The 17,267-nt window shown below is 38.2% G+C and overlaps 1 protein-coding gene across 1 annotated transcript in view; it reads left to right on the forward strand.

The window, feature by feature from the left end:
* DDX10 (DEAD-box helicase 10) overlaps nt 1-17,267 on the forward strand; it is a 281,324-nt gene that overhangs the window by 171,785 nt on the left and 92,272 nt on the right. The window contains exon 16 of the mRNA XM_040482918.1: nt 391-447. Coding sequence (XP_040338852.1) covers nt 391-447 — 57 coding nt within the window. The remainder of the gene's footprint in view (nt 1-390; nt 448-17,267) is intronic.

Consider the following 17,267-nt stretch of genomic DNA (forward strand, 5'->3'; position numbering starts at 1 on the left):
ATTTATTCTAATAGCTGACATTGATTTTGTACCAGTTATACATTGGACATTGTGCTAAGCACTTATGTATAGTATTTTATATAATTCTTAACACCAGTTTTAGGAAATGTGTGTTCTTGTTATCTTCATGTTTCAGTGAGAAAATGAGAGTTACAAAATGCAAATAAGTTGCCCCAGATTGCACAGCTAGCAGGTGGTAGAACTGTGGTCTGTCTCCACATCTTAATGATTATGATAACTTATGCCATTTCCATCGAGGGCATTCAGTAAGTATTTATTGAAAAATGAATGCCAGCTATCAGTTGGCTTTAAAAAAAAAAGTCAAGAATGTATAGTCTGATTTACATGTAATCAAGTTTATATGCTGCTAATTCCCCCTTCTTCTTGTAGGAGAAAAGACTGAAGGAAAGGGAAGCCAGAAGAGAAGCCAGTAAGAGACAAGCAAAGGTAAGGATTGATATTTTTTATGAGAAAAATGTTGGTAACATTGAATGGGATTTAAATATTCTGCTTGTCCATATGCATTTTTATATTTATCTGTATGTCATGACGTTCAAATTGGATATAAGTCCATGTGTCCTTGTCATTTACTTTCTCCCAATTATTTCTTTCCTCTGTGATGCAGGATGAAAAATGCATAAGATAATTTGTTTGCTGGCCTTTGCCCTACTGCTCCCGCCACCTTTTCCCATTCTATTTTGTGCCTATTAAATACGGGAGAAGGTTGGCTTTGTGGACCAAGCTTGGCAGGATTTTACACTCTGTCGTCTTTTGACCAGGCAGACAGCTGTGTGGACCCAGCTTCATAGTAGATGACTCTGAGAGCACTGATTGCTTCACTTCAACTCCTAGAAGCTAGGGGAGAGCACTCCGTATCGGGTACCTTTAGTGTATCCTATAAACAGACAGCACAGTATCGCTTATGTACGTACTGTTGTGAACACCATCCATGTGCAGCTATAGTTTTTATCTGGTGTGTTGGACACTGAGAATGGTTCAGCTTCTACATTCTGAGGTCACTGAGCACAAATGATTTGCTAGAACCAGGACCCGGTAACGTATGTTATTTCTCATGCCGTATCTCACTGTGCTATGCCTGACTAGCCATGATTTCCTCTTGGCAGTTAGCAAAGATCTGACTCCCTTGAGTAAGTCCATAATATTCTTTGTCATTTTTTCCATGCTGGCCATAGCACTTAGAGAGCAAGTCAGAGATGATAACTCATTTTATAGTTCTGAAGTGGGAAGCAATTACTCTGCAGAGTAAGATGAAAAGACTGTTTATATTCAGTATTAAATATCACTCTGTCTTCAGACGTGCCCGAAAACGAGAGCCATTGTGTGTGTGGCCTGACTGCGAAATCAGGTGGTGGATTCTGCATATGCTTTTAAAATGCAGACGTGAACTGTCACGGCATAGAAATTACATCTTAGGGGCTGTCGTGGGAAAAATTTAAATTTAAGAAGAAAACTTTAAATCTAACAAAAGCATTTGATATTTATGAATATTGCATGTTCATCATAAAACTAAACTTACTTTATTTCACTGAGAAGCTCTCTTTTCTGCATATAAAATTATGAAATGAAAGATGTAATCTGGAGCCAAAAGAAAGCTTGGTTACTGTATTTCCTTTGTGTGGATTCACACATATTCGTGTATATTACTAAAATGTTTTTGTTGTTGTTGTTGTTGTTGTTGACAATGTGTGCTTCACCTGTTGTAGTGGTTTAAATCATAAGAAGTTGCTCTCACCTGTGGGCCTGCCTCTTGTGCCTCTTATTTTTTTGGGAGTTGGTGTATGCGTTTGGATTTGGTACTGTGCCAGCGGGGAACTAAGCATAAAGCTGGAAACACTGTCAGTTCGGTTTTTCTATTGGGGCAGTTCTCTAAGATGAACTCCTCCAGCTCAGCCCACCCTTCCACTTTCTACCGCCGTAAATTTTCATCATCTGTTTGTTTCCTGGCATGTGACAAGAAATGAAGACACCTCATTTCTGTCTGACCAGTAAGGCTCATCCTGGAAACAAACAGAAGAGGCTCTGTGGCCACCATGGCTCTGCTGCTCGGCCAGAAGTGCTCAGTAGACAGAGGGTATGCTTCACTCCCGCTCTGGGTGGTAGAACTGCCTCCCTTTCACGACCCTGACTGCGTGCTCCGAGGCGGCAGGCCTCCTGTAGGAGTGATTCTAGCAGAGGGGCAAACGGCTGTTTGTAGCCAGGCCTCCAGCGTTCCCGTGAGACAGCAAGGGCTGGCAGCGGTGGCAGATTCAGGCTGACCGTCGGAGCCTGAGGAGTTAGCTTGGGTCAGCCTTTTTGTGCCCTGCTTCTTTTCAAATGAAAGTGCCAGGATGGAGAATCTCGTGGCTTTTCAGGTGCCCTTTGGAAATAGAACCAGAAGATCTAATTTAGAGAGACGGTGGAAAAAGGGGTGATGGCCCTATCTTCTGTAATGTCTAAGAAGAAATGCCTGGTGTGAATTACCAGATTTCCTTATTGTCTTTGTGCGTGTGCTTTAAATGATGGATGAGTCATTGTTAGAGTAGATTTTATCCCCTCTTGAGTATGTTTCCATGTAATCATTGTGTGACTTGTGGCTCTGTCTTCTGAGGCCCTTTGTTCACCTTCAGGCTAGAGCATCTTTCAGTTACTCAGCCTGCAAGATATCTAGATGATGCCTTAGTGGTGAGAGGAAGTGGTCTTCTCAGACCTACTGTGCCAGGACGTGTAGTGTCACCTGGCCAGAGCTCTGTGAAGAGTCTGCAGGCCACTGACTGTGTGAGAAAGGGAGATGCCCGTGGCTCTTTGTGCCTGGTTTTGCGCTCCATTTGGCAAATAGCATACCATACAAGGAGGAACGTAGACGACAGAATACGTATTTTTTAACTGGCAAAAAAAAGCATTCAAGTGAAAATTAATGGATTTGTTTTTATTTCCCAAAAAGGTGAAAGCTTAATGATAATGTGTGGTTTCAGTTTTATAAATGATGGTTGGTGGTTCTCTCTTCCGACATAGAAAATATTACTAGGAAAAGTTGTTTGAAAGATGGAGGGCAGTGAAACCCAGTCGGAATGGACCTCTCAGCATTCTGATGGAACTCTTTGTTAAAAGGCAGATGTACGACTTGCCTAGAAAATGTTATGTGCGGTGCCAAGAGTAGGAAAGAAACATGAACTTCAAACTCTTGAGGTTTTCTGGGAACCCAGTACTTAATGATTTGGACTATGGAAGTGTTGTGAGTATCAAAACTTTGTTCAGCAGAGAAATATTTGAACTGCAAAATGGACTTTTTACTTTGACAGGATGTGTGTGTTCTTATAACTTAGAAATTTTAAGCTAAGAGATGAAACAGGCAGTTGTAGCAATGATCAATAGACCACATGTCTCTTGAGGTTCAGGGAGGTTCCATAATCCTGGAAATGCAGCCTCACCCCTTCCTTCAGCTTCCCTCCTGTTACTCTGATAGTCACAAGTGCTTGTACTAACCTCCAGTGTCTGCAGTGATTATGCAGAAACGTAAAGAAAAGAACAACAGTGCTGAAACTTGAAGAAATAGATCCCCGGAAATATCTCTGTGCTATGCTGCTTTTGAAAAGAAAGTAGAATTTATTAAACAGAAGTATGAGGTTGATAAAACTGAACAATGACTATGAAGGAATAAAGAGTAGGAAATAGCTCACAGGCACTTAAACGATGGAAAGTTAGGTGTTGCTTGAGTATATTACACATGCTTTGGTAGTTGTTATTTTTTAGGTTTGGGGAAAGTTCTATTAAAATAACTAAAATGCCCTATGAGTGTGAAGTTTTATACTAGTAAACTTTAGCTTAATTTTTCTCTAGTTTTTATTGCTTTTTTTTTTTTTTTTAACTTTAGTGACCCTGGGACACTTTACTTATTTGCTTAACAAATAGTGGTCTTAGAAAACACTTCTTTGGATACCTCAGGTGGTCTCAGTTAGTTCTTTGAGGACATAGGATGCAAAGAAATAGGAGTTGTATAACTTTAGAATATGAGTAGACCTGAGACATGGTCTGGAGTGATTTTCCAATCTTTTGGTCTATAATTATCTTTTTTTTTCTAGCCACTGATAGTTTCACATAGCAAAGCTGCATTTATTCACTTTGGTAGAACATTCTATTGTTTTTGCTTTGGATTGTCTTTTTATTTATGAAATATAACGATGATTTTAAGAATCATCATTTCTCGACAAAGTCAATCCTTCAAAATCTTTTTGGACTTTTCTTGGTTCATGACATTTAAGAGGATGGCCTCCACTGACCTGCTCCAGTAGTTTGAGTTTTAAGTAGTACATCGAATAGCCTAGGTGTCTGTTGGAGGTATGTGGGGCAGGACTCTGGGCTACCATTTTGACTTCAGTCAGAGCAGCTCCATGTTTTTCTTCATGTATACTAAGCTTTTATTTGAAATAATGGTTCTACTTAAATATATACTTAATATTTTAGCAGTACTCAAATAAATTAAGGCTAACAGCAAGTAAATGACTTACTCCCATCACTGGCTTCCTTGGTGGCCGAAATAGTATGTCTACTCAAGCTCTCTGGATCCTGTTACTGTTATTGCCCCATGCTGCTTCAGTATGTTACTCTTTACCCCTTTTATTTTATATTGTTTTTCTTTAAAAGAAACCTGATTTATATATGTGGGCTAATAGCTGTTCATAGAAAAGACTAATAGCAAATCCGATGAGTTAAGGTAGACCTCTGAACTGACACTAGAAGGTAGGCTGTGTCCATTGTTGCTGGGTGACACCTGACATGTCGTTTCCCTTTCTGGCTTCTTCTCGCCACATATAAAATGAAGGGTGTATATGACATAGTCACTTTTAATCATGCTTACGTTTTTGTGGTCCCATGTAATCTTGATCTGAGCCGAGATACCTAACAAAAATGTATGCGTTGTACTCACTGCAGTTCCTGATAGGGATCCACAGCCTTTCTCAACATTCGTGGATAACTCTTTTGTTTTCTCCCATGTCTTAAAGGATTATCTTTCCTTACAGAGCTACTAATACAAGTTAATAAATGTTGGTAATGGTCATTCCTAGGTCCTAAGCCTTTGTTTTTATTTCTTTTTGGTAGTGTTTTATTGACTGACACTAAATTAAAAATTTTGATTTTGGGGAAAATTTCTCCTCATTCTGTGTATTTCATATAAACCTTCCATCCACCACCCCCCCTCCTTTTTTTTTTTTCTGGCATTTCATAGTATTGAAATTTTACTGGTCCATTTCTTTGTTTTTAATACAGTTAGAATTTCAAGGGCTTCAGAGGGTCAGTTTATTTTAAACCAAAGAACTTTTGATAAAATTAAAAACAAGATAATGGAAACGTAAGTTTGTTTATAGTCCCAGTTCCCAGAGAAAGCAAAGGTCCTCTGTGAAAGTAAATTGCTCTCACATCTGAAGGGACTTGAACCTTTCTAGGGTGCCCTCTGCTGCTCTGATATAATCACTTATTTAATGGTGCCCTAAATGAGTCATTCTGTTTCTCTAGGCAAATTGCTCAAATAGTACCTTGTTTTAGTGCTATTATAAGACCCATTATGCTGTCCTTCTCCTTTTTAAATAAATAGCACTGAGTCTTTTAGATGACATGCTTTTTTCCCATTAATATCTACCTAAGTGAACAATGAATACCCAAGGAAGTTTAGCTTTTACTGTGATTCTAGTGTTGGTTTGGTTTGTGGGAATATTAATATAATGATTCTCTTCTTTTCTTTTCACTCCCTTCCTTTTTCTCTCTTCCCCACCCCTCCCTACCTTTCCTTTCTCTTCTCTCTCTCTCTCTCTCTCTCTCTCTCTCTCTCTCTCTCTCTCTCTCTTTTATTTCTCTATCCTTCTTGGTAATGAAGAAGAAGGGATTACTAAATTTGAACTTTTAACTATCTTGGGTCACTTGAGAGATAGTTTCAGTGTTTTCTTGTCGGAGAATTGTTCTCTAGTCGTGAAGATTTAAAGTTAAGTATGGGAGAAAGAATCCTGCTGGCTATGATCTCTTCCACATGGTGAATACATGTGTTCTTTTAAGACTCAGCTTATGGGTTCTCCCTTTTATGCGGACTTTTCCGATCACCTCAGGTAAAATGGACTTCTGCTTTTATAACTTGCACTCCATTCTCCTGTATAAAGCATCTGATGGTTCATGGCACTTTCTTGGATACATGTCTGTGTATGTGTCTTCCTGCTCAGCTCTAAGTCTTGTTCATGGTGTCTCCATCACAGTGCTTGTTTCATGATGAGCTCTTGATAAATATTTGATGACTGACTGAATGGGTGAGTGAATGGCTTACTGGGATACAGGCACAAACTTAAAAATTCTTTTAAAATATTTTTTATTGCTATAAAATACACATAAGATTCACTATTTTAACCATCTTTAAGTGTAATGTTTGGCATCAATTGTATTCACACTGCTGTGCAATCACCACCAGTACCCATTTCTAGAACCTTCTCAGCCTGGATGAAAATCGGTGCCCAGTAAACACTTACTCTCCATTCCCACCTCCCTATCCTCATCTCAGAATACAGACCTTTGAAGAGAAGACTCTTCTATTCCAAATCATTATTTTTCATGTGAGGAAGTGAAGAGTTTTTATGAATAGGTGATTCTTCCGAGATCTTACAGTTAAATAACAAGAAAACCTGGCCAGACCCCAGGTCTCTGGGTGCTTACGTGTGTGTTTTTCATTCTCCCTTAAAGTCCCTTCCCCCAGTATAACAATATAGGAAATAACAAAGAGCAGTGCATGTAGTTTAGAATTTTCTTAGATTTATTTAAGGTATCACAGGAATAAGGAAGTTATTGACACTATGCTCTCAGTCACAATCTCAATACTTTTTAAAGACTGAAACCCAAGTAATATTGAAAGTTTCAATAGCACCAGTGTTAAGTATATCAAGCAATTTTTACAAAGAATATCCCTTCTTTTTCCTGTAGCATACCTAAGAATCGTAATAGGAACGTGAGTTTGGGGTACAATTTTTGTGAACATTGTAAAGCATAACAGTAGTAGCTGCTGTCATTCATTGCTGCCTGCTATGTTACAAGTACTGTGATTAAATGCTCTTTGTGCATTACTGCTTTAATCTTCACAAATAGCACTGTGAGTTAACTGGTATTATTATCTTCATTTTGTAAATGAGGAAGTTGAGGCTTAGGATGTTTATGCAACTTTCTCAAGATCACATGGCTAGGATAATGGCAGAGCCTAGACTCCTGTCTACTTCACAGGACTTCAAAGCCTTAATACTTAAGCATTGGGCCATACGGTCACCTCATTTCCAAGGCAGTAAAGAGTATTCACATATGAGAATCTTAAAACCTAAAGCAGAAATTACACGTAAACAGATTTCCTCATGAAATTGCTCTTAGTGTCTACATTTAGTTCATCTTACAGTAGGTACTAAGAAACAGACCAGTTAGATATATAATCATTGGCAGATACAGAATAGTGTTAATTTCCTATTAGTTTCTGTAAATCACCATAATCCCAGTAATAAAGTCTTTTCATATGAATGAACTATTATGAAGTAGATTACCATTATTTTTGGCCATGCAGATCAGTTAAACATGCCATATTCTCCTTTACTTCTTTTATACAAATTTCCCCTCTCCGTGGGATGTCCTCACCTTCGCTGCTTCTTCCTTCTAGGTACTGTTTCCTTTTTGAAGAGTGTCCTGGGGCACCTGGGTGGCTCAGTCGGTTGAGTGTCCGACTTCGGCTCAGGTCATGATCTCATGGTTCATGGGTTCGAACCCTGGATCAGGCTTTTTAGTGACAGCTCAGAGCCTGCAGCCTGCTTCAGATTCTGTATCCCTCTTTCGGTCCTCCTCCGCTGCTCACACTCTGTCTCTCTCTCTCTGTCAAAAATAAACATTAAAAAGATTGTTTTGAAGACTGTCCTGCCCCCTTCAGGCAGAGTTAGACATTTCTTTCTGCCCTACTACCTTTTTGTACACTGTTTTGCCTTAATTCTTGGTGGTTTTGACTCTCATTGCTAACCTGTAAACTCTTTGAGATGAGGAATTGAGAGTTTTCCTAGTAGCTGGCAGGTAGTAAATGCTTATAAATATTTATTGAATATTTAAGCAAATGCAGGTATATTCATTCTTAAAGTTAGCATTTACATGTTAATGCTGTGTCAGTCATAGCCTTCTTGAAACACAGAGACTGGGGGCGCCTGGGTGGCTCAGTCGGTTAAGCGTCCGACTTCAGCTCAGGTCACGATCTCGCAGTCCGTGAGTTCGAGCCCCGCGTTGGGCTCTGGGCTGATGGCTCAGAGCCTGGAGCCTGCTGATGATTCTGTGTCTCCCTCTCTCTCTGCCCCTCCCCCGTTCATGGTCTGTCTCTCTCTGTCTCAAAAATAAATAAACGTTAAAAAAAAAAAATTGAAACACAGAGACTGTACCCATAGAATAGAGTGGAGTTGCACTCTACTGATTTAAATTTTTGCCAGACTGAATGCACCCATGACACCCAGGGCTCTTCAGATTGCTGCTCCTTCCTTCCCCCTTCTCGTTTATTCATCACCACTACAAACAAATCCATTAACTTATACCAAGTTTATAGAACAGCATTTCTGGTACAGCTTCACTGTTGGCAGTGTCATGGTGAATATTGTATTTGGTGGTTGTGAACATGGGTTGCCTGAATAATTAGAACCTAATTCAAATGTACTTACACTGTTAGAGAGCTAGGACTCAGATGCAAGCCAGTCTCTACCTCCTGACTCATGACCACTGAGAGTTGTGCAGTGGGTGTTAAGATGAAGGGTGATCATAAACCCATCCTGTGCAAGCTGTGAACCTTGAGAAGAAGATCAAAATTTTCAGACAAGTCAGACTTGTTGCTTTTAAACTTTCAATGCAATAAATAACAGGTTAATTCGAGACAGAATTTTAATGACTAATTCAGGTATTTCTTTTAATACTTTTTAAAGAACGTTGTTTCTTTTATAAAACTTGTAAAATAAAATGTTCTAAGCAGATACAATTTTGGGAAAAATAGACTCAAAACACATTTGAATAAGGTGCCAGAAAAAGAGCTCGTGTGTTCGTGCTCGCTCGCTCTCTCTCTCTCACTTACACATACATATGTGTATATACATGTGTGGGTATATATGTGCATATGTATGTATATATGTTATCCCTTTCTGTGTCTTGTAAATCATTGTATTATTAAATGCTCTGATGGACTCTGCTCATTTGGGTGGTCATTTAGCTCAATTCCAGTACATGAGGTCTTTGATTTCACATTGGACCAAAACAGAGTAGGTCAATCCCTGTGATGCCCTTTATACTCAGTTGTGCTTTATTCTGCTTAATCACAAGTGAGAGATAATTTGACCCTTATATATTTGAGTTAGTGGTTTATAGGAACATCTTCTCTAGCAGAACAAATTAACTTTATCTGAATCCTTGTAGTCAGTTGGTAATTGTGTGGTCATTAACACATACCCTACTTTGTAGAAACTCTTGTGAGCATGTGTACATGTATGTGTGGCCATTATGATTGTGGAAGCTGATGCTTAGAATCATCGACCTTTATTTTCATATGTATTACTACTCACTAATGATAACTTTGATTGGCTGTTAATAAAACTATTACTATCTTTTGGGAGTTCATACTATCATAATTTCTTACAGTAAACAAAAATCCCAAATTACTGGGGAAAGAAGTGCACGTGGGTCCTTTTCTCCTTTTTTGTTAAGATTTTGCTTTACAACTCAGAATCCTTTCATTTATACGAGAAACCGAGGACAGGTCTAGAGAATTACCATAAATCTTGATTTTAATGATTTTCCGAGTGTGGTATAAGAATCTGTGTGGGTTTTCCATGTTATCAGTAGAGATTTTTTCCAATTCTTATAAATTTCCAACATTGGCTATCCCAAGAATAAATTATCTGTAATCTATATATTATATGATGCAGGTAAGTTATTATATATAATTGTTTAACGTATGTAATATGTAATATAACTGATAAAAATACTCTTTTTTTTTTTAAGTTTATTTGTTTATTTTGAGAGGCAGAGACATTGCAAGTAGGGGAGGGGCAGTCAGGGGGAGAGAGAGAATCCCAAGCAGGCTCTGCATTGTCAGCACAAAGCCTGACGCAGGGCTCGAACTCATGGACTGTTAACTCATTTGCTGAGCTGAAATCAAGAGTTAGACACTTAACAGACTGAGCCACCCAGGCATCCCTAAAAGTATTCTAAAAGCTCTTAATATGATCACAATATGAATTTGTATTACTAAATTCATAGTACCTTCTTGTTTCTTAAATGACACACCAAATGTAGAATTGTCATCTTGCACATAGTTTGGTGTCAAATATCTTCTTTTATCAGAAGAGATGGAGATAAACAGAATGGTGTGTAAATAGAGTCAGTCATACTTGTAACACTTAGAATCTAACACAATTACTGGCAGGGAGAACAGGGAGGAAGAGGATCCTGGTATTTCTTAACAAGAAGGTTGTCCTCAGTCTTTTAAACGAGGAAGTTGGAAAAAGGGCATAACAGAAACAAAAATGAAATGAAACACAGGAAAAAGAAAATGGGAATAAGTTCTGTGCTAATTCCTAAAGACCATTCCTGATTTTGGAGATCAGTGAGGGAATAAAACCGATTCCTAATTTTTAAGTATTTATGATATCCACTAGTCCTATGTGAAATAGTTTCTTGTTCAATGAGAAGGAATGAAATCCTCCTGTGTGCAACAACGTGGATGGAACTGGAGGGTATTATGCTAAGTGAAATAAGTGAAATAAGTCGGTCAGAGAAAGACAGATATCCTATGTTTTCACTCATATGTGGAACTTGAGAAATTTAACAGAAGACCATGGGGGAAGGGAAGGGGAAAAATAGTGTCCAACAGAGAGGGAGGCAAACCATAAGAGACTCTTAAATACAGAGAACAAACTGCTGAGGGTTGATGGGGGTAGTGGGGGTGATGGGTATTAAGGAGGCCACTTGTTGGGATAAACACTGGGTATTGTATGTAAGCAATAAATCAGGGGATTGTATGTATTGTATGTAAGCAATAAATCACGGGAATCGACCCCTGAAACCAAGAGCACACTATATACACTGTGTGTTAGCTAACCTGACAATAAATTATATTAAAAAAAATAATAAAAAAATAAAATCAAATTAGTGAATAAAAAAATACTTTCTTGTGAATAAGGAAAGCTCTTTGGGGGGATGAAGGTGTGTGTGAGCTGTAGAGTAGCCAAGCTTACTGTAAGCCCTTTCTTGAAGCCATGAAGACTTGTGTTGGAGAGCGCTGTAAGCAGTATTCAAAAGAGAAAAACTAGTGGCTGGAAGAATTTGTTCCTGGAGATAATAAAATATACTGAAAATAGCCTTGAGAACTTGTTTTTCTCACTGACACCTTCCCCCTGCCATCCTCTAAAAGAATTATATATATATATATATATATATATATATATATATATATATATATGAAATGCTTTGTAACCATCCAGCTCTAATTAGCTAATTTATTATTATTATCCTTGCAGTTACTATTACCAGCAACACTAACTAATTACTGTTGGCTGTATTTTCTTTTTTTGGGTAAAATTGTAGCCAGGTGTCTGCAGTGTTTTATGCAGGGATATTTTTCCCTTTGCTTAGTAACTCTTTATTATTGACACACACACATACACACACACACACACACACACACACACACACACACACACACACACATATACATTACAGGGTCCAAAGATTTCTTGACTTGAAGAGAACTCTAGAATTTGTTCTTCATTGATGGTGTTGTTAAAGATTTTCGGTACTATCACAGTGTTTTATCCTCTTCAAGGTGCTTTTATCTAGATTTCCCTCCTTGATTCATCAACTTATGTAATAATTGGAAGCATTCAGTCATCTGACAGTTGAAAAATCTTTCCTACAGAAGCTACATAAGTAAATGACTTGGTTAAGGTCATATACCTAATTTTGTAGGTTAAAAAACCCTCTGGTTTCTGTCTCAGGACCTGACAGACAGAGGTCTTCTGACACTATTGAAGAGTTGATCGGTCGTCTGTCCTTCAGAATGTACACTGATGAATCTCAGCCTGATTGCCTTGAGCATTATCTGCAATGTTCAGGAGGGAGTGATATTAAATTATGAAACCTGGAACTTATCTCTAGTTCTTGTCCTAGATCACTGTATATTTAGGTACAAAATCACTGTAATCCCCTAAGCTTTACTTTTCCTGATTAATAGCTCAGCTCCTTGGGAGAGATGTCTGGCTGTGTCTACAAAGCTGGATGTATGCCTACCTGGAGCTCCACACTGGCACTCTTAGGTATATGCCCAGGAGGAATGCAGAGACGTCCACTACAACATGCTCATACAGCAGCACTGTTCACAGTCCTCATGTTCGGGAAATAACCCAAGTTGTAGAATATGTAAATTCTGTGTGTAGATATAATGAGATGTTATGTAATTATGAATTATTAGCACATGCAGTAACAAAGACAAATTTCATGGATATTGAGCCAAAGAAGCCAGACACAAAGGAGTAAATACTATAGTATCCCATTTATATCAAGTTGTTTTGCTGTGCTTTCTTTTTCAAATTCTTATTTAATTTCTAGCTAGTTAACATACAGTGCAATATTGGTTTCAGGAGTATAATACAGTGATTCATCCCTTACATACAACACCCAGTGTTCATCATAAGTGCCTTCCTTAGTGCTCATCACCTGTCTAGCCCATCCCCCCACCCACCTCCCTCCATCAACCCTCAGTTTGTTCTCTGTTGTTAAGAGTCTCTGGGGCGCCTGGGTGGCTCAGTCGGTTAAGCGTCTGACTTCGGCTCAGGTCATGATCTCGCGGTCCGTGAGTTCAAGCCCCGCATCAGGCTCTGTGCTGACTGCTCAGAGCCTGGAGCCTGTTTCGGATTCTGTGTCTCCCTCTCTCTCTGACCCTCCCCCATTCATGCTCTGTCTCTCTCTGCCTCAAAAATAAATAAACGTTAAAAAAAAATTAAAAGTAATTTAAAAAGAGTCTCTTATAGTTTGTTTCCCTGTCTCTTTTTTTTTGCCCTTCCATATGTTCATCTATTTTGTTGTTAAATTTCACATGTGAGTGAAATCACATGGTATTTGTCTTTCTCTGACTGACTTAGCATAGTACACTCTGTCTCCATCCACGTTTTGCAGATGGCAAGATGCTTCATTGTTTTTGATGGCTGAGTTATATTCCATTGTGTTTTTATGCCATATCTTCTTTATCCACTGATCAGTTGATGGACATTTGGGCTCTCACCATAGGTTGGCTATTATTGATAATGCTGCTGTAAACATTGGGGTACATGTACCCCTTCAAATCTGTATTTTTGTATCCTTTGGGTAAATACTTAGTAGTGCAATTGCTGGGTTGTAGGGTAGTTTTATTTTTTACTTTTTGAGAAACCTCTGTACTGTTTTCCATAGTGGTTGCACCAGTTTACATTCCCACCAACAGTGTAAGAGGGTTCCCCTTTCTCTGTGTCCTTGCCTACACTTGTTGTTTCTTGTGTTGTTAATTTGAGCTATTCTGACAGGTGTGAGGTGGTATCTCCTCATGGTTTTGATTTGTATTTCCCTGATGATGAATGATGTTGAGCATCTTTTCATGTGTCTGTTAGTCATCTGGATGTCTTGTTTGGAAAAGTGTCTATTCATGTCTTCTGCCCATTTCTTTTTTTTTTTTTTTAATTTTCTTTAATGTTTATTTTTGATATATATAGAGAGACAGAGTATGAGTGGGGAGGGGCAGAGAGAGAGGGAGACAGAAACGGAAGCTCCAGGCTCTGAGCTGTCAGCACAGAGCCCCTTGCGGGGCTCGAACCCACAAATCGTGAGATCATGACCTGAGCTGAAGTTCAGTGCTTAACCAGCTGAGCCACCCAGGTGCCCCTCTGCCCATTTCTTAATTGGATTATTTGTGTTTTGAGTGTTGAGTTTGCGAAGTTCTTTCTAGAATTTGGATACTAACCCTTTATCAGATCTGTGATTTGTCTTTTCCCATTTTGTAGTCTGCCTTTTAGTTTTGTTAATTTTGTTGTTGTTGTTGTGCTTTTTATCTTGATGAAGCCCCAGTAGTTCATTCTTGCTTTGTTTCCCTTGCCTCTGGCAGTGTGTTTAGTGAGAAGTTGCCGAGGTCCAAGATGTTGCTGCCTGTGTTCTCCTCTGAGATGTTGATGGTTTCCTGTCTCACATCTAAGTCTTTCATCCATTTTATGTTTATTTTTGTATATGGTGTAAGAAAGTAGTCCATTTTCGTTTTTCTCCATGTTGCCATCCAGTTTGCCCAACAGTATTTGTTGAAGAGACTGTCTTTTTTCCATTGGATATTCTTTCCTGTATTTTCAAAGATTAGTTGACCATAGTTGTGGGTCCATTTCTGGGTTTTCTTTTGTGTTCCATTAATCTATGTGTCTGTTTTTGTGCCAGTACCATACTGTCTTCATGACTACAACTTTATAATATAGCTTAACATCTGGAATTGTGATGCCTCCAGTTTTGCTGTTTCTTTTTCAGTATTTCTTTGGCTACTTGGGGTCTTTTGTGATACCATACAGATTTTAGGATTTTTTTTCTAGCTCTCTGAAAATGCTGATGGCATTTTGATGGATATTGAATTAAATGTGTAGATCGCTTTGGGTAGTATAGGCATTTCAACAGTGTTTGTTCTTCCCATCTATGAGCATGGAATGATTTTTCATTTCTTTGTGTCCTTTTTGTTTTTTTTCACAAGTGTTCTATAGTTTTCAGAGTATAGATCTTTTACCTCTCTGGTTAATTTTATTCCTAGGTACCTCATTGTTTTTTGTGCGGTTGCAAATGGGATCAATTCCTTCATTTCTTTTTCTGCTGCTTCGTTTTTGGTGTATAGAAATGCAACAGATTTCTGCACATTGATTTTATATCCTGTGACTTTGCTGAATTTATGTATTAGTTCTCGCAGTTTTTTGGAGTCTTTCCAGTTTTCTACAGAGTATCATGTCATCTGCTAGTAGTGAAAGTTTGTCTTCCTTGCTGATTTGGATGACTTTTATTTTGTTGTTGTTGTTAGCATCTGATTGCTCAGGCTGAGACTTCCAGTACTATGTTAAATGGTAATGGTGAGAGTAGACATCCTTGTCTTATTTCTGACTGTAGGGGAAAGATTCTCAGTTTTTCCCCATTGAGGATGATATTAGCCGTGGGTCTTAAGTATGTGGCCTTAATGATGTTGACTTATGTTTCATCTATCCCAGTTTGTTGAGGGTTTTTGTCAAGAGTAGATGTTATATTTTGTTAGTTCTCTTTCTGCATCTGTTGAGAGGATCATACGGTTCTTATCCTTCTGTTCATTAATGTGGTGTATCATGTTGATTGATTGCAAATATTGAAGGAGCCTACAGCCCAAGGATAAATCCCATTTGATAGTGGTGAATAACTCTTTTAATGTGCTGTTGAATTCGATTTGCCAGTATCTTGAGAATTTTTGCATTCATGTTCACCACGGATATTGGCCTCTATTTCCTCCTCTTAGTGAGGTGGGGTCTTTGTCTGGTTTTGGAATCAAGGTAATGCTGGCCTCCTAGAATGAGTTTGGATGTTTTCCTTTCATTTCTATTTTTTGGAACAGTTTGAGAAGAATAGGTATTAGCTCTGCTTTAATTATCTGGTAAAATTCCTCTGGGAATCTGACCCTAGACTTTTGTTGGTTTGGAGATCTTTTTTTTTTTTTTTTTTATGTTTATTTCTTTTTGAGAGAGAGGCAGAACACAAGTGGGGGAGGGAGAGAGAGAGAGGGAGACAGAATCCAAAGCAGGCTCCAGGCTCTGAGCTGTCAACACAGAGCCTGACATGGGGCTTGAACCCACAAACTGTGAGATCTTGACCTGAGCTGAAGTCGGAAGCTCAACCAACTGAGCCACCCAGGCACCCCTCATTCGAAGATCTTTGATGATTGTCTCACTTTCTTTGCTGGTTATGGGTCTGTTCACATTTTCTGTTTCTTCCTGTTTAAGTTTTGGTTGTTTGTGTGTTTCTAGGAATTTAAGCTAGTGTTAATTAAGTATTAGTTAATCTTAATTAAATTAATTAACCTAGTTAATTCCATTAATCTAGGTGTAAGTTTAGGTTACCTACTTGAGACCTTTCTTGCTTCCTGAAGTAGGCCTGTATTGCAATATGCTTCCCTCTTATGCCTTTGCTGCATCTCAAAAGTTTTGTACTATTGTGTTTTCATTTTCATCCATTTACTTTTTAATTTCTTCTTTAATTTCATTCTTTAGTAGGATGTTCTTTAACCTCCAATTATTTGTGGTCTTTCCAGATTTTTTCTTGTGGTTTCTTGAGACTTCAAGTTTCATAGTCTTGTGGTCTGAAAACATGCTTCAGTCTTTTTCTACTTTTTGAGGGCTGATTTGTGACCCAGATCTCATCTGGAGAATGTTCCACATGCACTCAACAAGAATGTGTACTCTGCTACGTTAGGATGAAATGTTCTGTATGTATCTGTTAAGTTCATCCAGTCCAGTGTGTCATTCAAAGCCATTGTTTCCTTGTTGATTTTCTGCTTAGATTATCTGTCCATTGCTTTCAGTGGGATGTTAAAGTAAAATCCCCTACTGTTATTCTGTTATTATCAGTGAGTTTCTTTATGCTTGTTATTAATTTATTTATATATTTGGATGCTTCCAAGTTGGTGGCATAACATTTAAACTCGTTAGATCTTTTTGATGGATAGACCCCTTAATTATGATATAATGCCCTTCTTCGTCTCTTGTTATGGTCTTTGTTTTAAAGTTTAGTTTGTCTCATAAAGGTATGGCTACTCTAGCTTTCTTTTGGCATCCATTAGCATGATAGATGTTTCTCTACCCTCTCACTTTCGATCTGCAGGTATTTTAGGTTTAAAATGAGTCTCTTATAAGTACCATATAGATAGGTCTTTTTTTTTTTTTTTAATCCATTTTGCTCTTCTCTTTTTTGATTGGAGCATTTAGTCCATTTATATTCAGGGTGATTATTGAAAGATATGAGCTTAGTGCCATTGTGTTACCTGTAGAGTTGGTGTTTCTCATGATGTTCTCTGTTCTTTTCTAGTTTTTGTTTTTTTTGGTCTTTTTTTTTTTTTCTCCCCCCACTCAAAGGGTCCACTTTAATATTTCTTGCAGGGCTGGCTTAGTGGCCACAAACTCCTTTAGTTTTAGTTTTTGTTTGTCTGGTAAACTTTTTTTTTTTTTTTTTTTTTT

The sequence above is a fragment of the Herpailurus yagouaroundi genome, unplaced genomic scaffold (genome assembly GCF_014898765.1).
Source record: "Herpailurus yagouaroundi ecotype Mexico unplaced genomic scaffold, PumYag 161, whole genome shotgun sequence".
NCBI classification, from domain to species: domain Eukaryota; kingdom Metazoa; phylum Chordata; class Mammalia; order Carnivora; family Felidae; genus Herpailurus; species Herpailurus yagouaroundi.